General features: G+C 36.2%; 2 protein-coding genes across 2 annotated transcripts in view; both read right to left on the reverse strand.

The window, feature by feature from the left end:
* LOC105380923 (rhophilin-2-B) overlaps nt 1–19,489 on the reverse strand; it is a 90,647-nt gene extending 71,158 nt beyond the window's left edge. Inside the window, exon 1 of the mRNA XM_038109369.2 lies at nt 19,260–19,489. The gene's annotated coding sequence lies outside the window, so the exon portion shown is untranslated. The remainder of the gene's footprint in view (nt 1–19,259) is intronic.
* A 1,614-nt stretch (nt 19,490–21,103) lies between these two features.
* Nucleotides 21,104–22,197, reverse strand: part of LOC105380970 — a 151,107-nt gene continuing 150,013 nt past the window's right edge. Inside the window, exon 31 of the mRNA XM_048628257.1 lies at nt 21,104–22,081. Within this exon, the coding sequence (XP_048484214.1) occupies nt 21,784–22,081 (298 nt within the window). The 3' untranslated portion in view covers nt 21,104–21,783. The remainder of the gene's footprint in view (nt 22,082–22,197) is intronic.

The raw sequence follows: 22,197 nt of genomic DNA on the forward strand, positions 1-22,197 counted from the left end.
ATAATTGTAACTGCTCTAGTATTGATAAAGTCACCCAAACTAAATATCTTGGTGTCATAATTGACCAGCACTTAACATGGTACTCGCATATTGAACAAGTTTCTAGTAGGGTCAGAAAGCTTATCTGGATTTTCAAATCCTTGCGACATATTCTTCCGCGGAAGCTGTCCGATCACCATGACTCATCAAGAAACCTTTTAAATGAAATGTATGTCGCTTTGGTGCAGTCTATATTGAGTTATTGTATTCCAATATGGGGAGGTGCAGCAAAAACTCGATTCATAGAAGTAGAACGAGCCCAACGCGCTTTAATAAAGGTGATGTACTTTAAAAAATATCGTTTTCCTACAACACGCTTCTATCAGATAAGCAAGCTTTTATCAGTGAGAAAACTGTACATATTACAAATTATTTTGAAAAAGCATAAACACCTTCATTTCGACAGTAAAATATATAAAAGAAGAATAACACACAAAGCAGCTTCACTTCCCAACACTAAAACTAAGTTTGCTAGCATACAATACTGTAAACGCTCAGCAATTTTATATAATAAATTAAATAAAGAACTTGATATTTATAGCAAGCACACATATGAATGCAAAAAAACTATCTCAAACTGGCTACAGCCGCTAACTTACGAAACCACGGAGTCAATGTTAATAAGCATACAATAAATTTATAATTATAATCATATAATTTACATATATCACACCACACACACACACACACACACACACACACACACACACATACACACACACATACACTCATATTATATATATATACATATATTTGTACCTACTTTATTTTTATACAATATACATAATTATATTAAGATCACCGTATCATAATAGATTAAGATTCTAAACCCCATATTTACTTTTTCTTTTTCTTGTTATTTTGTGTAAACTATCTTTATTTAGCAATAATTTGTACCTTAGCACTTATAAATGATGTTATGAAGGAGCGGGATCACCTGGCACAGGCATTTCATGCTTAAAAGGTGATTCCATTTATTACTGATTAATTTGCCCAAACATTGTTAAAGAAATAAAGATTTATTTTATTTAAAAAAAAAAAAAAAAAAAAAAAAAAAAAAGGTCTAGGTATATAATTATTAATAGCTATGTAGGTTTAAAGTATTTATATGTGTTCATAATATATTTAAGTATTATTGTATGTAGGTATTTACACATTGTTCATAGTAATTATGTTGTATTTTCTCTTGTCTTGTCACACGTTACCCCTTTCTTTATACTTTATATTTCCTTTCAATGTGGTTGTCTGGAAGAGATTACTTTTAGTAATAAGGCCGCCAATTGTACCATTTTTCTTTTCTATGTTTGTGAAACTTTTCTGTTTGTGTGCAATAAAGTGTATTTTATCTTTTATCTTTATTGAGAGAGCTAGAAATCACTGAAGGGTTTTGAACGATAACAAATCTCTTGACCCACAGAATGTAAATAGAAGAGATTATACAGAGATAATAAATTACAAAATGAATGTAGTGCTCTCAGGTCAGGACTTTCATAAAATTTCATATTTTATTGTGTCGACTAATTTATACACTCCATGAAAAACTTACTCTTACAAAATACCGGCACCAAATGGTCATTTTAATTAAGCATGTTAAGTAAGTAATTTAAAATTTGAACAAAATTACGTTTACGTTTTAGTTGATTATATTCTGATACGCTATTAAAAATGTACTTAAATATTGCAGACAGTTAGTATTTTCCGTTTAGAAGAAATTCGGAGAAATATAACAAAAAAAAAACAAAAAATGATGGCGTAGTGGTTAGTGACAGTGACTACTAAGCCGAAGGTCCCGGGTTCGATTCCCGGCTGGGACAGATATTTGTTTCAACACAGATATTTGTTCTCGGGTCTTGGATGTGCCCGTAAAATGGCAATAGCCGCCCCCTATTACATTGGGACTAACATAACACTGGTGAAAAGTGGGTGCAGCAATGCACCTCTGCCTACCCCGCAAGGGAGTACATTAGTACAAGGTGTGAGTGTTTGAAATATAATCCTAGCTTTATTTAAAACTATCACGTTGTTTTACCATAATATATTGCGCTATGTATGCACCGAGGCAGGTACCTTCTGATGAGTCATTGTTTACATCGCTATCCACGACTTAGTTAAGGAATTTCATTAATAAACTGTTGATCATACGGCCTTCAAGTTAAGCGCAAGGTAGATAAAATAATACCTTTACGTACCAACTTAGTATTTCAGTACCTATTATACATCTTATAAGTAACATTTGCGAGAGATTTTTTATGATGCGCGTGAAAAATAATGGAATTTTATAGGTTTGAATGTGGTTGTCTGTCTGTCCATGTAGCACTGAATCTCAGAAATTAATGGATTAGATTAATTAATATTTTTAACCCCTGTAGAAAATGTAAAGTGTTATAAGTTAAACGTGTCTGTATATCTTTGTGTGTATCAATCTGTAGGAGCGTAGCTTCCCAACGGCTAAACCGATTCGAGTCATTTCATAGGTAATGTTACCTTGAGCTATATTTGATCAAAAATGGTTTAGGTAGCCGTTCAAAATTTATGCGACTTCTAGAATTGAATGTCGGCGGTTTTACAACGTTGGTTAATGTCCCTCCTGCTATAATCCTCCATAAAGTAGGTATAGCTGCTCCAGCTATAATCCTCCAGTCTCTCCAGAACAAACGGTAAGGCCTATCGACTTGGTTACGGTCTCAAAAAAGGTTTAGGTTTAGAAACGCATCAGTTCACGGAATAGGGAGCCGATACTAGTGCGAGCGACCAGGCGAGCAGGAGAAAGATGGTCATTACATGTGTCGCAGTAAAAGTTGGGCGGTCCGGTCATTTACTTACTGTCCGGTTGAAAAGTGTTAATGCCTACTGTAAATGTAAGTGCATACGTGTAGGTAGTTATAAGCTAACAGCCGCCCGATTGGAGAAATTGCAGAAAAGTGTAGCGATTAGTTCAATAACTATGTTACTTGAATAATGTATAATAACTTACTTATGTCATTTGAATAATGCACGCCACTGTAATCATAAGCTAGTAGTGTCTCTCACTCAAACGACTCGCACACCTTCGGGGAGGAGGCGATCTACCAGGGTGAAACTTAAGCTTTTGGTTTAAAAGTAATATACTGACTAGTACAATTTCATCTTCCCTGTTGTATCTCCCAACAAACAACGAACCATTCTACCAACTACCAACAAATAATCTACCAGTCTTTTCCAATAAAGCCGACATGTGCGCGCGCCCGCAGCCCGCATCCATGCTCTGATTCGTCGGCCATTTCTATGCGAGGTCGCGCGTGCCTAGTTCAAGGCTAGCCGTTGTACGGATTAACTGAATTACCGCTTTGACTGCAGCATGCACCGGTGGTTCACTAAACAACGTGTCGTTCTGGTGCTTTTGTTATTGGATGTGTATGTTACGGTCATGTTGCGGAATTGTTAGAGTTTATACAGGTTGTTGTTAAAGCTAAGCTAAGGTACTTACTTATAATGAATTAGCAGACAGCGCGACTTTCTGAAGAACTTTTGATCTAGGTTTAGAACTTTGTAAAAATAAAAAAAGTCACGTCACCAAAAAAATCTTTTCACACAAATTTTCAAAAGTCGTAGAACAAAAGTTATCCAGATTGCCCCCCTCCTGAGGCATTGTACACCTGCATAATTGTCCTATAGGTATTCTTTGGATTGACTTGGAGAAACCCCTTTATATTTTTTTAAATATTTTGTTAAATATATAAATAAATAATAGTGTTGCTCTGGCCATATCAAAAGTTGTAAAGATAAGCGTCCACCATTCGGCATCGTATGCAACGGACGCATCGCATTCAGTATCAGTATCTTTGTATAGAAATTCACACAAGTGCGAGCATTTCACGGGCATTGCCGACGCCTTTTCTTCACACATTTATGACAATCCGATTAGTCCGATACGAACGATACCGATACGTGGACGCTACAGACAGGATCTCCAGTTTCGTCTCAGCCACCTATGACCCGTAATCACAATAAGTTTTTATGAAATGGTTGAATTATGCAGTTGTCAAGATACCAGAAACCGGTCGAGAGAGACCGCAAGAATGACGCCGTCCATGTGGGCCGATTCTACTAAATAAACATAAAAAAAATGTCAAAACATTAAATTCTTTAAAATTCGAGTAAGTATAAATTTTGAAAAAAAAGCTGCACTAACTATCTGCAAACTTGACGGTGAACATGTAAGTTCTATGGTACCTATGCAACTGTGGTATGTAACTTCTGTGATAGCGGTCGTGGTGAGCATCAAACCTGGGTAAAATTGATTGCAGACTGCTACCGTACACATTGTGTGTGATCCTTCAAGTTAAGATAAAGATAAAGATAAAATACTCTTTATTGCACACAAAAAGAAACAGTATTACAAACATGAACAGAAAATAAATAGCACAATCGGCGGCCTTATTACTAAAAGTAATCTCTTCCAGACAACCAAATTGAAAGGACATAGAAATAATGAAAAAGGGTAGCGTGTGAAAATAAGTCAAGTTTTGACATAGCTAATAATAATAAATGTATACTGTGTCTTCACAATCGCCAATAAATGTTCATAATAATGGTCTGTCGTGATCATGACCACTGATAAAGCCTCACCCTCTTATTTATTTATCGTTTCATGCGTTCCTACTTTCAGTCATATATTATAAGAAGCTTAACAAATTAGCAGAATCGTCTCTACTGGCAGCGTTGACCAGAACTGGGCAACCTGTTCAACCGTTAATGTCTGATAATTCCATATTGTACAGAAACGATTATGTGGCCACATTGTCCACTGTTCATTATCTATTTATAGCGTAAAATTGGTAAAAGTTTATTTGTTCTTATCGTGAAACCCAAAAGTGGTCTTATGAATTGAAATACTTGGTTATTGTGCTAAGGGCCTTTTTCACTATGTTGGGAGTAGTCGGGACTAATGGCTACCTATGGGATAAAAGATATGCTGTCACTGTCTGAAATAGATTCTGCTGTAAATAAAGAGAATATACCTATTATAGCACCAATATAAATTGATAAAGTGTACAAAATACTTAATTCAAAAGCGATCAGATCACGAAGATTCTTATTAAACTAAGCCATCACGTTAATCCCTAGGCCAGTTAACCGGCTGTTAACTATTAATTATTAAAATTAAAACATTTAATTAGACATTAGTCAGCCATTTCATGCGGTATTGAGTCCAATGTCAAATTGAATGCATTCTAGTGCGCACGCGCTGCTCAAGGTAAAGTACATAGAGGAACCTATTTACTTACTAAAATGGTAACGAGTTATGTAATCGTAGTATATAAGGTATACACTCACGCCTTTTGCTTCTACAGGGTGTGGAAAATGTGGTATAGTGACCTAAAAAGGGGTAAGTAACAAAAAGTGTTAGCTATAACTATTCCTTTGCTAATTTTTTTTGTTATTTTCCAATATTTTTAAATTTTGTGCATTTTTGTCGCTTACAACACATGATTAAAGACGATACTGGCAACACAGGATTAAAAAAGTAGGGATCAGAAAAAATATGAATGGGGAATGGCAGTTCGAAGTTACAATTGTTACAAATGTGCATGTGAATTCCTGATAAATAAGCTTTGTTACTGTTTAAAAAGTTTAAATAAAGTGTAAGTGAGTAATTAAGGTGTTTAAATTAATAAAAGGAACATCCTAAAATTCCTGCAGACCTTTTTAAATTTTTGAATGGATTATTTGATATAAAGTGAATATCCTAAGTTTTATAAATTTATTATTCAGTCTTTCATTTCATTTTACAACATTTTTTTACAGATGGAAACCCTTAACAGTAAGTACCTAGAAACAATTTATACAGAGTGATAAAAGTAAATGTTCGCTGTGCCCTCAGTCGGTCGCGTTATTAAATACAATTCATGTTAAGGTTAATGAGAATCTAAAGTATGCACATTTTTACATTACCTTTTATAACGAAATATTATGTATCTTATTCCAAAAAACGGCGATATGGTTCGCAACCCATCACGTGAGTACAAATGTGCTGCGAAAAGTGGGTGGCTCGCTTGTGAGCCACCTCTGACTACCCCTTCGGGGATTAGTCGTGAGTGCATATTTATATGTATTATGTACAATATTAACATCGGCTTATATTCACCTTACCCGAGCCTAATTCTGCCCAGGGTCGAGTGTTTTAAATACATTTCAACAAGCCCAATAATACTTAGCTACACTCACGGGCAATGAAAAGGTTCCACTGAGGAAAGCACCAAATTAATTCAAAACGGAACAGGCTAGCTTAATGCCGTCTTCTGCAACATTGAAGTACATTTAACACAGCCTCAGGATACTACCAACTAAAAACGGCAATATTTTATTCCAATTTTAAATTAAATATTTGAAAAAATTGGGGTCGTTTAGCTTTTTGTGAGTGGAACGTTTACATTGCCCGGGAGTGTATATTATAGTCCTTAGCAAATTGCCCACGGCCTTTCTCGTACAACAACATGAATCAAAGATTGAAGATGAACAACCAACGTCATCGCTAAATATCGAGATGAAAAAATGCAGGGGAAGCGGCTGAAAATCAGCGCGGTAGTAGGTACAAACCCCTATCACCGCATAAGCTGAGCCGCCGTCCGTTTCGGTGCTTGGCAACACACACCTAAGTTTTGTTTCCTTTGTAGTTGTACAGTCCAACTGAAAAGTCTTTATCATTGTAATTAAAAGTTAGGATCCACTTTCGTTTTCAGGACCTTGTACTGTACCTACCTTGTTTTTATTTTTATTTTTTGTGTACTTTAAACTTTTTTTTTGTTTGTATTTGGTGTGTGTTTGCAGTGCACTGAATAAACGTTTTCTTTCTTTCTTTCTTTCTTCTTTCAATCTTGATGCAAAAATGCGATACGGCCCGCTATCTTTCATACTGAGCTAAATTTCTGCAGTTGCGGAGATAAACGCATGATTGACAATCACAAATATCTATTTAAATGGATCACGAAAATGTTCAATTTACAGCTTCATCTGTACATACATATTGTCATATAATGGCCATGTGATCTCACCTATTAATCTCCTTCTTGTTATAACAGGTGTAGGCGGTATTCGGGGCAACGCAGCGTTGCTGAAGCGATCACAAATTGGTCTTACATCCAAAAAGCATGCTAAAATATGGTCTGGTAGAAACGACGATTTGTCCTTCAGTCATACAATTGAATAGCGCCATTCAATGAACGAGCTAGTGATTAAATCAAAAAAGAGATTCAACCAGATGCCTGCGATGTTGACAACTTGAAACTAATGTTTGTTAAATTAGTTTCTATATACTTTCTAGAAGAATTCGAATTTTATGAAGAGGACGTGAAACGTGGCAGTTTTAGGAAAAACGCTTTCAAACCAGAGCTACTTATGTGTTTTTTAATTTGCGGCGCTAGTTTGCCTAGTATTTTACGGGTAGGAATAGGTCAGTTGATTATCGCTGAGTCCCCCAGAAGGGCTAGTACGGGGCGCATTTAAGACGTTACAAGAGTTTGCATCGCACTTACTCACATCGCGCAGCCTACTCAAGAGCGAGCGCGACGGAGAACTTTTGTCATGTCTTATAGCGCCCTGTGCTACAGGGCCAGAATATGGCTCCAGAGAAAACCGAGTGTCCGCGTGTATCGATCATACGTTTTTCTTTACATATTTATTTAATGATATTCTGATAAGTTAATGGCGCGGAACGGAGAATCATCGAGTTTCCATCTCGTTAAAGAAACATTCTGCTGCTAACTTGTTTATGACAGTATCCATGTCATTAATATTACCCATCTTACGGTATTGTGAAATTGGAAGAGAGTAGATATATTTTAAATTGTAGTAACCATAACGAGCGTCTAGATCGAGTACAGGGATAAAATATTATTATTATTATAGATTATTATTTTCTGGTAGCCCTAAAATAATTAAGTGTGTAAGAAATAAGTGTGTAATAAAAAGAATTGTTGCCCAAATAAATGCTCTTTACTTGTAGTAGGTTCTTAATTGTTTCTGTTGCAATGTTAGCTTTGTCAGATTCTACCTACTCTTTTATACCTTTCGCCAAATTCGGAAGTTTAGTCATTAGCTCAATGAAGAATTCACTTATGTGCAATCGTGACCTCCTATTAGACTAAATCAGGATGCATAATTATTAAAAGCGTAAGTAATTAATTATAGTTTGTATACAGGTTGGAATTTATCAATGATTGAGGCAATGGCACGATAATACCTACTGATAACATCATCAACGTTATTGTTCACTGCTAGCAAATACAATACGGTACAGACTAACCTGCCAGCTGATGCCGTCTGCAGCCAAATGGCACCTTAAGGCGCCGACACACTAGCGGACGGGGCTTACGGACGCCGACTGATAGTGTGCACGGTCTTTTGGGACAGTTCGTGCCAGATCGCTCTCGGACGTCTGAAAGCTCAAGGTTACGTCCGCGACTTACGACCGATAGTTTGAACAGCGTAGTGTAAATTCCTTACCTAGATACCTTCCGGCTGACAGCCGCGTCCGCTAGTGTGTCAACGCCTTTAATGACACGTTTCCAATTTTATTGTACCACGGTAGCTCAGTTACAGTTGAAGATTACAGAAGCCATAGAAATGACAAGAGTTCGATACGGAGTCTCCAGTTCAGTTCAGTTCACGTGACAACTTCAAGGCTGACTGCTCTAATACCGCTTGATACTGGCTTAAGTAAAACTGTGTTAAATAGGATTGCACCTGAATTTTGAGGTGGCGGAAAATTTTGTTGACAAAGTACCACACTAGAAGTTACTGTGAAGACGTGCTCAAAATTTGTTCAGATGGACCCTCTGAGTCACCCCCGTTTAGTTTAGTAAAGATACCACCTTTGCAACACCCTGTATAGTTCTCAGATCATTAAAATTTGTTGTTACAACAAGTTAATTCAAATTACCGATTACATGACAGTTCTTTGAAACTTCGCATTTCGTCTACCAAGAGTTCCCCCTCCGAGCCTACCTACTTCACTATCTAACCAATTTCCACAGACAACTAAATCTATGTATCTAACAGCCGTGGGAAACATGGAAGGTATCCAGGAAATTGCCATAACGGGAAGTGGAGCAGCCAACACGTCAAGTTGGGAATCTTCGGAATGGCTGAAGTAACTGCTTCGTTGGTGCATCAATCAGCTGTGAACTGGGGGTCATGGGTTCAGTTCCCGACCGATAAGTTAGTCTATAGGCTGAGGATTAACTCCGTGATGGATAAGCTAGAGAGGTGCACGAAACGTGAAGTATCCTCTGTTCCTGTGGGCTGAATCTGTCCACCTTTGATAGAATACATCTGTCTATAAACAAATATCTGGAAATCATTTGGCCGGGGATTGAACCTGGGACCTTCGGCAGGGTCACTAACCACTACACCATTCGGTCTTCGCCTATAATACGTACATTGTAAGTGTTGTCACCGTAATGACAAAATCAAATCGTGTGTGTTTTTTTCTGACGTCAGATGGTACCACCATCTATGATGATGATACTCCCAGCAATTGCTTCAAACACCTAAATCAAACACTCCTAATTCTTACATCTCTCTGGACATGAAAAAACAATATCTACGCCTCTGAGAAGCAGAGAAAAACTCTGCAAAACATTTCTATCGATCATAGAGTACAAAACATTTGACACGCGTTATTGTCAGCTAACTGTTCGCTCCACAGTTAGGTGCGATGGAGATAGCACTAGAGCGAGACATGGGGCGGAAAGAGACGGATATAGAGCGATCAATGCGCACGCGCCACTGGAGTGTGCAGCAGTTAGGGCTGTCAAATGGCGGCGTGAAGAATTTCGTGATTTGATTTACTATGGATCGTAATGAATGGGCGATAGAGTTGCGCAATAAATAACTTGTTGTATTGTTCTTGCGTTCATTGTTTCTATTAAGTTGTTGTAAGGGCAATGTCAAAATGTCTCTAGTAACGGTATTGCCAATAGCCTTTAGAGGAAACCAAAGCACGGATAATGGAAAACTGCGCGATCGAACGTTTATGTGTATCCTATCGTCTTATTAATCATGGATGTAGAAAGGAGATTATGTCTCTGTTCTTGTACACTTTTTAACGTTACATGCTTATCTTCGAATACATATAGGTACTTAGATCGTACTGTTAATTTACAACAAGGTTAAAATTTACTTTGAAACACACGAGTTTGAGAAACTCACAACGTCAATTTTAAACCTATTTCAAAGTGTCAAAAAGCTCAAGGTTTCACCTATTTTAAATTGTCAAAAAGATCTATGATTTCGGGGGTTAGTGCCAATTTCTCCATAGTCGGTTAGAGCATATCCTGGTATTAGTCGTTGACTTTTGACAGATCTGTCAAGAGTTTTATATGGAGATGACGTAAATTGATGATGAACCAATCTCTGGTCAGTTAGATAACCGACTATGGAGAAATTGGAGCTTAGCCTTCCAATCCGAATGACTCACGATGCCGTGGCAGCCCTAGTCGTGCGGCGACCGCGCGTGACGTGCTCACATGCATATTCATACACACACATGCATAATGCAGTCCAGACACTTCCCGCCTTGTACGGTTTCCTCCAGAAGGAAGGAAGAGAATTGTCGTAATCGATCGATTATGGTGAACCCATGGAGTTGTGATGTTGGCTTAATTTGATAAGTAACATAGTTAGGTAACTATTTATATTTTGGATTAAATGAGTGATTAAGTACCTATATCTTGTATAATACGAATACGAGTACCTACAATTTTATTTAAGCAAAAGATCTATTTTGTAAAAGTGATATTTTAAGCCGTAAAGGTCTGATCGGTGATCATTCTGACCAAGTTTTGTTCTATTTCTATGACATCGTAAAATACCTATTGTAAAATACCCTCCATTCAACCCTATCTAGTTACATAGTATGTTTACAATATCCTGTTCCTATAGGCTCCTGTACCTACAGCAGTAGACAATAATGATTCTGATATAAATTCTTACATAAAGTAGGTACCTATGTAGGTTCCCTCTTTTGGTCTGATTCAACTTACACACTTCTCCGCCTGATTGACCTGTCCTGTATTTATTATTTTCTTGTGATAATGTCTTATATTTACGCCTAATGATTAAAATATTGAGCCTCAAAACTCAACTGCCTTCGGTGGTGGCGGTAACCGGAAATGCTAAAAACCAGACGGAAGTTGACAGTATTATTTGAGACCGACGACGGATGTCATGATACTGGGCCGAAATGAACGTAGATTGGTACGGAAACGGAAACAAACGCTACTCTCATATATTTAGGCTTTGCATAACGGTAAGGTACTGTTTAATGTCTTATATTTAAGCGGAATACATTTATAAATGATTTATCTTTTTATCTGCTTTGCTATTTTAAATAGTTGTTCATAATTAACAATGTCCGCTTGTAGACACAAATGACAACACAGACGCAAGCGTCGATAGAAAACTTTTTCTCTTGCCGGTATGTGCCACCATTTCGCAAAGAAAGCAACATTTCCTATGTGAACACTACGCGTTTTGTTTCCCATAGCACGGCTTGTTGTGGGCCAATATGGGATTACTTTACCTTTACAAAATACGAAAGAACAGAGCTGTCACTCCATCGGCATGTTTAATACCACGAGATAGAGTGGTGGTTACCGCAGCACCTCAAAGTAACTTCCGTTTTACGGCAGCTGGATTGACGCCGTCTAGGGTATTATCAGGTGTAGTGTGGCAATACTGGCTAAACATGGGCCTTTTTGTCTGTCTTGTGTTTAACGACCGAATAGAGGCGTGATATTAGTCAGATGTAGTACGGATATGGGTGGATTGAATGGTTATCCTTACTAATCTTTACTATCCTTACTAATATTATAAATGCGAAAGTAACTGTGTCTGTCTGTATGTTTGTCTGTCTGTCTGTCTGTTACTCTTTCACGCCAAAACTACTGAACGGATTTGAATGAAATTTGGTATACATACGGTCTAGACCCTGGGAAAAAACATAGGCTACTTTTTATCCCGGAATTCCCACGGGCTATTTACTACTACTAAACTATTTAGGGCGAAGCGAAGCGCGCGGGAACAGCTACGTGTAATAAATCAATTAAATAATAGAGGTCTTGTCGCTGCTTATTCCTTTTCATCCTCCTGTAGGTACTACGGCCAACCCTTTGTTTTTCCATACTCTTCGTTGCTCTATTAGGTACATACTTCTATCATCAGAAAAACATTTGGCGTGATTATTTTTTTTCGGACATAGTCCTATAACAATGAACTCACGTAACACAGCCTACGTTAAGCCAAAACCAGCAAGCAAAACTGCACATCAACGGAAACATAATTACGAGATAATTTATCTGTAATTCGTGAGTATTGTATAAAGCAGGTGTTCCCCAAGGTCGTATCTTAGAACCGCTGTTATTTATAATCAAACTGATCTAACTCCGATATAACACAATCCATTGTTATTTTCTTACATATAAATCTACCTTGACTTTCAAAGTGATGGGACTGATGGGTATAACTGCTAGTGTAGAACGCCTAGGAACAAGAACATTGAATCCAGATAAAAATAACTTTTATGTTTCCTTCTGTATATTAACTATAAAATTTTATTATTCGCGTTGTGATATATTTCTTGTAGTCGCAAATATTTTCTTCACATAATTTTAAGCGTTTGGGTGCATATTGTTCAATTTCTGCCTGAAGTGTCACAGATTAGGCGTAAAACTCACTGTACCTATCGCCTAAACTAACTAGTTAAAATGGTCTAAATTTAAAATAACTTACATCCGCAATGCGACAATGCGAGTTAGTTGGTTCACATGGTTATTGTTGATCTGCCTCAGATAAGAGATATAAAAACACTTCTAATAGCCTGCAGAGAAGATGTTTCCGGGATTTTTTAGGAGAATCAAATAGGCTCAGAAAGATTGAATTAAATTTTGTTATTTTTTTTGTGATTAGTCCATAACGTTAGTCTGATTAATGGACGATTGTTAGATTCTGACGATGATGAAGATGTAGGTACCTATTTCAGTTGTATGTATTTTAATTGTACCTATGATGGGAAAAACCAAGTCAGTATCACGTAGAAGGAAAACTATTAATAAGAAAACCTCGGTCTTCCTAAAAATGGTCGGATGGCATTGGTACATTCCTTACTTAGCAGGATAACCTAGTAAAAATAGACACTACTTTAGAGAATACTATTTAAACTGACAGGCTACACCTATACTTAAACACATATGCCCACATCCAAAAAAATATTTTTTTGTATCTTAAACGCTGTATTGTTTTTAGCTATCCATCGATCGGTCCGCTCTTCCCAACCATGATGGCCACCTTACAACTTTAAATTTAAAAAACAAAACTAAGGAGTTCTAGATTCAAATATTAGCCGTCAACGGCGAGTTTTCCCGCGCAATTCGTCTCGCATGAGCGCGTCCCAACCTCGCGGTGACCTTGCCACTGGCGACGATAAACAACGCCATTTGAAAAAAAAACAAGCCACTTCCGATTGATGCTTTCGTTCTGAAATTGGTAGGGTTTTGGTATACTTTGTACAATGTAGCATGGCTTTATGGCAGCTGTCAAATGCGTACATTTTATTGAGAAAATCAGCCAGTTCAAGAAAAAGAGGCTTACCATCATCAGCATCTTTCGATCCTACTTCACGCCATTGTCTAGGTAGAATGGTTGAGGGCGACCTTAGGTACCTACCTATCTAGATACAGTATGCTTTTCAGTCAATGTGTAATGTGAAAGTTATGAACACCTATGAAAGGTATAAATTGTATACTTTATCGGTTGCTAATCTAGAAAAGATAAAAAGAAATTCATATCGTGTAGTTCGGGATGCTTTACCACTTCTGAATTTGACAGGTTGATAACATTATTGGTGCATACCTCGTGCATACCTACCTATTTCGTAAATGGGACAGTTTGCAGATAAATAAGAATTTAATTCTGTGCTTATTTTAAGTGTAGCAAAAACTGAATTTTGATGGACGTTCATATAATTATGTAGAACTCGAGAGTTAACTTTGCATCGGGTAAAACATAGGATATTTTGTCTTTGAGTACCTACCTACCTAGTTACCTACCTGGTAGCCGTTTATTAATGAAGAATAATAAGAACACCACGTTATCTGAAATAACAAATAGTTAATTGTTGTACTAATCAACTTTTTATCGTGTTGTTATGGCACTAGTTTCAAGAAAGTTAATAAATGTATTTAAAAATAACTTCCAATTCTAATACTTACGTCTGGCATTAACAGTAAACAATGCAAAATTGTAAACAAAAAGTTTTTGTATTAACTTGTAATTATTTTGTAATGCGCTAGCCTTGAACTATTGTCTTGAAACGTGGAACTAACGTCGTTTTCAGACGAAACCTTCTTGAAAGGTGACTTTGAATGTGAACCCGGATATATTGAGGAGTAAAAAACGTAAGTGTTTTGTGTAAATTGGCTAAAAGATGAGCACGGAAGTGCGATTTAAAGTGTAAATGTGTAATTTATGTCTACTGCTCTGTGACTTCTGTGAGACAGAACTACTCTACCTACTCTACCTGCCAAGTATTCATAATAAGTAGTTAGGTACTTACTTACTATTCTACTAGTATAGGTAAGTAATCCGTATTTTAGACAATGTAGAAATAGCATCACATTTTGTTCATGTAGGTATATTTCTTTATTTAAAATGAAAAATAAAATCTGAAATTGTTATCTTCTTTACAAGCTTTTTTTTTTTTTTGGATACTCTAGCCTGTTTAGCCGTATTAAATGTACTAACAGATATAAGAAGGTACCTACCTACCTACACCAGTTTTGTCTTTTAGGTAAAAGCAAGTAAGAGCATTACCAACTGCTAATGTGAAATCGTTAACAATCCCGGCAGTATTACAACTCATTGCTCCATTTAATATTGATTCGTAATAAAATTGTTTACTTCCTAATAGCTTCAATAGCTAGTGTAGGTACTTACTTAAAATACATAGGTATACTGTACTACTACCTACTACTGCGTAATGCCTGCCTATAATCCTTACTAATATTATAAATGCGAAAGTAACTGTGTCTGTCTGTCTGTCTGTCTGTTACTCTTTCACGCCAAAACTACTGAACGGATTTGAATGAAATTTGGTATATATACGGTATAGACCCTGGGAAAAAACATAGGCTACTTTTTATCCCGGAATTCCCACGGGAAAACTTTTTAAGGCGAAGCGAAGCGCGCGGGAACTGCTATATTTCATACGAGTAACGATACTTTTCTTACAAAATGCCCCACCAAATGGCCCTAACTTTTAAAAACATAACTAAAAAAAAATGTTTTTGCGCTGATAAATGTGCTTCAATATTGCAGATAGCGTCATTAGGCTAGTCTTAGTAAGGGTACAAAAGGCAGTCTTATTATTTAAAGCGATCTCTGCCAGACAATCTTTAGAATACTTTGGAATATAGGTGATACGCCACTCCAGTTTTTTTTTGTTCCATTATGAGCAAAGCTGAAGCATGATCACAGGATTCCATACTATTTTCGGACATATGGAAAAAGAACATTATCGTCAACTGTCACTGTCAAAATGTAAGGCAAATTTGTCAGTTCCAAAAGTGACATAAATTTGTTTTTTCCATATGTTTGTGCGGCTCAGAGCCGCGAGCATAGGATTCGATACTATTTTCGAATCTACACGAAGGGTCACTTTTACCAAACGCTAAACGTATTTAAAATTTGATTTTAAATACATTTTGTACTAATGAAGATGTATGACAGGCTACTAAATACGTTTAGCGTTTGGTGAAATTCCACCTAACATAGTTATGGAAAAAACAAATGTCACTTTTGGAACTAACTTTGCCTTATATTTTGACAGTGACAGTTGACGATACGCAACGTTAACGGAGGATCGAAACTTGTGCTCACGACTCTGATCCTTTATTTTAAAGTCGGTTTAAGTTCGTTAGAAGTATTTAAAATAAAAATCCTCGTAAGTAATCATTTAAATTTGCGGTTTTTTGCGCAGTATCGTTCGTGATGGGAACAAACCATTTGGGCATCAAAGGTTTTTTGTCGATTTGTATAATGCGTCGGCCATTTTAACTTCAAACATGTTGACGTGTTGTTTTGTCGAGGGCACGACTGGAAGTTACACTCACGGGCAATGAAAATGTTCTACTCACAAAATGCCGACACGAAAGGACCCCAATTTTCTCAAACATTTAATAAAAAAATTGATAAGCATATTACAGTTTCTTGTTGTATCCTGATATTCCTGATGCTCTGTTAAATGTACTTCAATGTTGCAGAAAGCGTGATTAAGCTAGCCTTTTCCGTTTAGGAGTAATTTGGTGATTTTCTCAGTGGAAACCTTTTCATTGCCCGTGAGTGTATGTATGAAAAAAAAACCCGCCCTTAAATTTTCAGCTATATATTTTTTTAGTTGCTGATGTTTTTAGTTATAAAAGCGGTGATGTGAATGTGATCCAGTTATTCGTGATGATTGAAAAATTTATAGGAACTGTATATAAGACTGTAACTATAAGTTTCATCGTAGGATAAACTTCAATTGGAATTTTATTCGAGTTTTTGATGACAGTAAAACGTATAAGAAATAGGTAGGTAGGTAGTAGGTACTATCTTCTATTTATTCTGTATCTTTATGTCATACCTACCGTACAGGACAAACTGCGACGCAAAAAATCTACAAATAAGATAAAATTACAATAACATAATATACAATATAACACTTGAAGTAAAAATGTAAATGCAGTCATTACTACACATGACTGAATCTGTGGTTTGCGCCGAGGAGACGCCGCTACCCTCATCTCGCGATGCAGTTTAGAGTTCACTGCTACTCAGATGCCACATGAATTTTTATATTATAATAGGATAGAAACTTTATACACTCACGAGCAATGAACAAGTTCCAGTGACATCGCACTCCTAAACGAAAAGGCCAGCTGTAATATTGCATTTAACAGCGCATCAGAATATTACCAACTAAAAACGTAAATTATTTTGTTCAAATTTTCAATTAATTGATAGGTATTTTTTTTTAAATTAGAGCATTTTGTACCGGTATTTTTTATTTAATGGCGTAATGGCGTGAATGGCGTAGTGGTTAGTGACCCTGACTACTGAGCCGAAGGTCCCGGGTTCGATTCCCGGCTGGGGCAGATATTTGTTTAAACACAGATATAGGTTCTCGGGTCTTGGATGTGCCCGTAAAATGGCAATAGGCCCGCCCCCTATTACATTGGGACTAACATAACACTCTGGCGAAAAGTGGGTGCAGCAATGCACCTCTGCCTACCCCGCCTAGTACATTAGTAGAATGCGTGAGTGTGTGTGTTCTATGTATCTGAATTTGTACTTCAGGAGTGCTAAGACTGGACTGTTAGGTTAGAATCGACTCAGTATCGCAAATACAGATAGCGGTATAGATGCAACTCAAGTCAGCTCTAACTACCGACGTCATTTGAAAAAAGAACTTTATTTTCTTAAACGTGTCGGCGATGGCGGCGGCCAGCACGTGTTTGCTAATTATTGGCATCCTCCAGAGACAATGTAGAATACCTGTCTCGTATGTTGCAGGCAGACGGAGGTTTCGGGTTTTATGGAAATTTGCCGGGATTTCATTGAAGATTGGGATAGTTGGCTGTGTAGTTTCCGCTAAAGGATTTTTTTTAGAATGCGAGATAATGAAATATCATAGATTACCTACATATAAATATGTAAGAAACTATTGCTGGCCAAAAAGGAACGGGTGGCTGTTTGATCTCAATTTTTATTGAATGTTTTGACTTAGCTGTCAAACGTATCGTTGTGAATTTACATTCTAACGGATGTTAAATATTTTTCATAGATTATTATTATTATATAAAATAAACCTACCTACCTACCACATGTACGCGAAGCAATAGACAGAGACAAAGAAAATTTATAATAAGTCTTTCCGACGCAATAGTTTCGGATTTTAAATACTTAGTTACCTAGTTCGGTACAAAACTAAACGTAACATGCATACCTACCTACATTTGAATGTAATAATAAATATATTTGTACCTGTGTTAGCACTCGTTAAGCAGTTGTAGTTAACCTTGGTACATAACGTAGGCACCTATTTACTATGTACTCAGTACTGTGTGATTCGCAGACACTTGGACACACAGACTTGAGAGTGAAAAATTTTACTTAAGGTATCTTCTAAATGGTATGCAAACAATAATAATGAAAACAACAAACATAGGTAGAAAAAATAATACTTTAATGTGAACCTTTTTCGCAAACTTTTATTTTCAGGGGTCATTCAGGGTTGACTGAATGATATCGAAGAGGGGTGCTTTATTTTTGATTTCATTATTGGCTTGATCGAATCGAACCTAATACACTCACGGACAATGAAAAAGTTCCATTGAGAAAATCACCAAATTACTTTTAGATGGAAAAAAAACTAACTTAATGACGCCTTCTGCAATATCTATGTACCTACATTTAACGGCGCAGCGCATAATACCAACTAAAAACATACATATTTTGTTAAAATTTCCTATTAAATGTTTAAAAAAATTAGGGCCATTCCTTTTGGTGTCTGCATTTTGTAAGTGGAACTGTTTTTTTGCACGTGAGTGTAGTTAGGTACTTATAGGTAGGTATTTCAACGAAATAGATTCAGCTGTAATTTAATTTGCTATAAGTAATAGTGTCGATGTTTTCGTTCGTTTCGGTAAAATTATCGTGATTAATTAAAACTCGGTCCATTTCCATCCTACGCATTTTTTTTAAACGATAATTTTTTATAAGATTTACTTAACAGTTTTCATTACGGTAGGTACTTAATATTAATTTACGACTTCGTGCATGAAGTCTCGCTTTTAAGTATTCGGTACCTACCTTCATACTTTTTTAAACTATGAAAATATTTTGTGCATTAAATAATTAAGTAAGCACTTAAATCATAGCATAAACTTAACTAACATCTGCAGATATCTGCTAAGGTATAATTATTTTAACAATTAGGTACCTACCTTCAATTTAAAAGTTGAAGATTTTCCTCTTACGCAGGTAAGAATAAGAAATATTCCAACACTTCGGAACCTATAGGTACATGCTTGGTTTGAACCTATAATACCTCCTTACATACTAAGTAAACAAGAATTTTATCTTAATTACTCTTAAACTGTTGTAAAGTTAATAACTAAAAACATTAAATAGCTCAGACTCACCTACGAATTATCACTGTTTCACAAAAGGCGCCAGTCAAACAAAAACACAGTTTTTTGTTGTTTAAAATATCAAAGTCCTACAAAAGCAAAAACTCAAATTGAAAACACCCACGCACTGGCCGCACAGAAAAAATAAAACTTTTAAAAACAAAAAACACTCAGCAACTGTCACTTTTTTACAAACGTCACTTTTTCGCGGCAACACGACAGCTCCCGCGACCGGAGCGCGCGCTACTGCCTGGGATTTTCAATTTTCTGCGCGTTCCATTCCACGTTCAAATGTTTTCCGTTACTATATCGCTGCGTTCGTTATTCATTGCTTGTTTTGAAGCGCTTTTGGTTGGTCTCTTGGAAGTGTAGCCAGAATTGTATGACTGTATTGTAATTGTAATTGTATGTTGCTTATGATTTTATTTTTATATTGGTTCGGTGTGGAAAATTGTAATTTAGAAGTTAAAAGTTCAAAGCAGGTAATCAATCAATGCACGATGTAATATCGCAGAAGCAGCGAGGATAAACATACTTAGTTTCAGATGGGTTATGGATTATGGATTGGAGGGATTCTATGAGGAACACGGATGGAAAAAGACAAAAATGTTTCAGTATTTTATTTTCATCATACAATAATCTCTCAATGGGACAGAATCATTACAATCATTATTTAATAGGTACAGAAAGCTCCATAAGAAGCTACACACTTTTGTACCTTAACATAAGGTTTGTGAGTTTGACAAGGTACAAAAGAGTATTGTAACTAATGAAGACATTACGTAATGTTACTTAACGTATACACAATTTAATAGCAGTTAAGATATGGTACACTGATCTATTAGTTAATGTAAATTTATGTAACTTTTAAATGTGAAAAAGAGATATGAAATTTTATGATATGCGTATTTTTGGAGACAAATTCAAAATAGTAATGGGTCTCTTGCGAATATAATAATTATGTATCAGCTATTTACAAAGTTTCCTTATTAAGGTAAGCGTCTACGTATCGGTATCTTACGTATCGGATCTAACGGATATTCATAAATGTATGGAGAGCTCTAATTTTATAATTTCTTATTTCAACATGATTCCAGCAAATCTTCAAAGCTTTAGCGAATTATACCCCGACAATATAATATTATACAGTATACGTCAATTATTTTTATTAGAATTCATCTCCATTGTCAGTTTTTATTTTTACTAAATGACACCTAATTTTTTTTCAAATATTATGTGCGTAGTAGGTAGGTTCTTGAAATCTAGCGTAAAAATTTAATTTTCGATCTTAATTTAATATTTACCTATATAAAATATCTAGATATCTTAACAAAACCTTACTTTTAAATAATATTACTTATCTACAGACTAATATTTATAGAGTATTTTTTTCATTTTCTTTGGCGAAGCAAATTTTATTTACAATTAAGTATTTAACCCACTGACGGACACTGACTGCATTTGACGTCCACCACACTTTTAGAAAAAAATCACAACGTCGAATGCAGTCCCCGCTCTTTTTCTATTTATTTCAACAACGGTCAATGCAGTCCTGTTTTACCTAGAGTTTGTATGAAGACCATCTTGTTGTGCTTTATTTGGAAGGATTTCAAAGTTATATGTGCACCCAGAGTACCTTTTTTTCACACAGCAATAAGTTTTCATACAGAAAAAAGTGTGAACTCACACGCACACAACGGTCATTGACGTCGTGTTTTCTTTACTGCGCCTAGGCAGTGTGCCGGCATGTGCACCAGCAAATCAACACTCAACTCCCATACAAAAATGTTGTGCGTTTTTATGAATTTCACCGTTAATCTAGTGTCCATCAATGTGTTAAATTATACTTTTGTTAGCTATTCGTAAATTAAAATAAAGCTTTTATAATTTGGTAACATTGTAAAATTCATCTGGCACTATAAATTTTTGAAATTTCATAACAAAATTTTAAGATATTTTGAAGAATAAACTTATATGTATTTCTACATTCATGTAGGCTGAATTTTATTATGAAGCTCAACAAATGAGAGGCGTAGGAACGTAACTGAAACCACCGAAGAAAGCCACTATTAGATCGAAATACAATTGTATAGACGTTTTCTAGTCTATGTTTCATATTTAAGTACTTAATTTTCTGAGGAAATTATTAATTAGGTATTAATGTTTCATTATCAGGACACTAGACTCGATGCGTCTCAGTTACAAATTTGGGCACATTCAGTAGTAATGTTGTTATTTATTACATTGTACAGTCAGCTTCATCAGTATCAACTAGTTATACATTTTCGTACCTTGTCAAATTAACAAAACCCCTCATATTTCATTCAATTTAATCCAAACAGAGTTTGACAAAATACAAAAGTGTAGTTAACTTCTTATTGTTAATAATGTAGCGAACCGTACCACAAGTAAGCAATTAATGCAACCCGAAACAGTTTAGCACAGTAAATTAGATGCTCTCTGAACGAAGTTCAAAACATGAAAGATTCCACAAAAATCATCATCAATTCCAAAATTCAAAAACCTAACCTCAAATTTACCTCTCCGTGTCTCTCCGCAATAATCTGTTAACCCTAGTCACTCTACTTTTATACGTCTCTATGGGCGATCGTCTAAGGAGTTTGGTAGCGGCGACACGTGTCATGGCCGCCTTGTAGCTTTCTGGAGACAAAATGGCGGGCGTGTCTCGTAATTTCAAGATGTCTGCCGGCTCGAAGGGATGGTCTGACAGCATGGCGTCGATGTCTCCATTCAACATGGCGATGGAATCTCCAGAGTTTGTGTAATTGCTGACCGGAGCGCAGAGAGGGATTGCGTTGGACCATTTTCTGTTTCTGGTGGTAGAAATGTTAAAGGAGGTTAGTGGGTATATTCGCTGTTAACCATTGAGGAAAGACTTTCCTTTAAAAAAATCAGGTCATTGACCACATGAGTTTGCAGCTGACAACGT

Source organism: Plutella xylostella, chromosome 20, assembly GCF_932276165.1.
Source record: "Plutella xylostella chromosome 20, ilPluXylo3.1, whole genome shotgun sequence".
Lineage (NCBI taxonomy): Eukaryota > Metazoa > Arthropoda > Insecta > Lepidoptera > Plutellidae > Plutella > Plutella xylostella.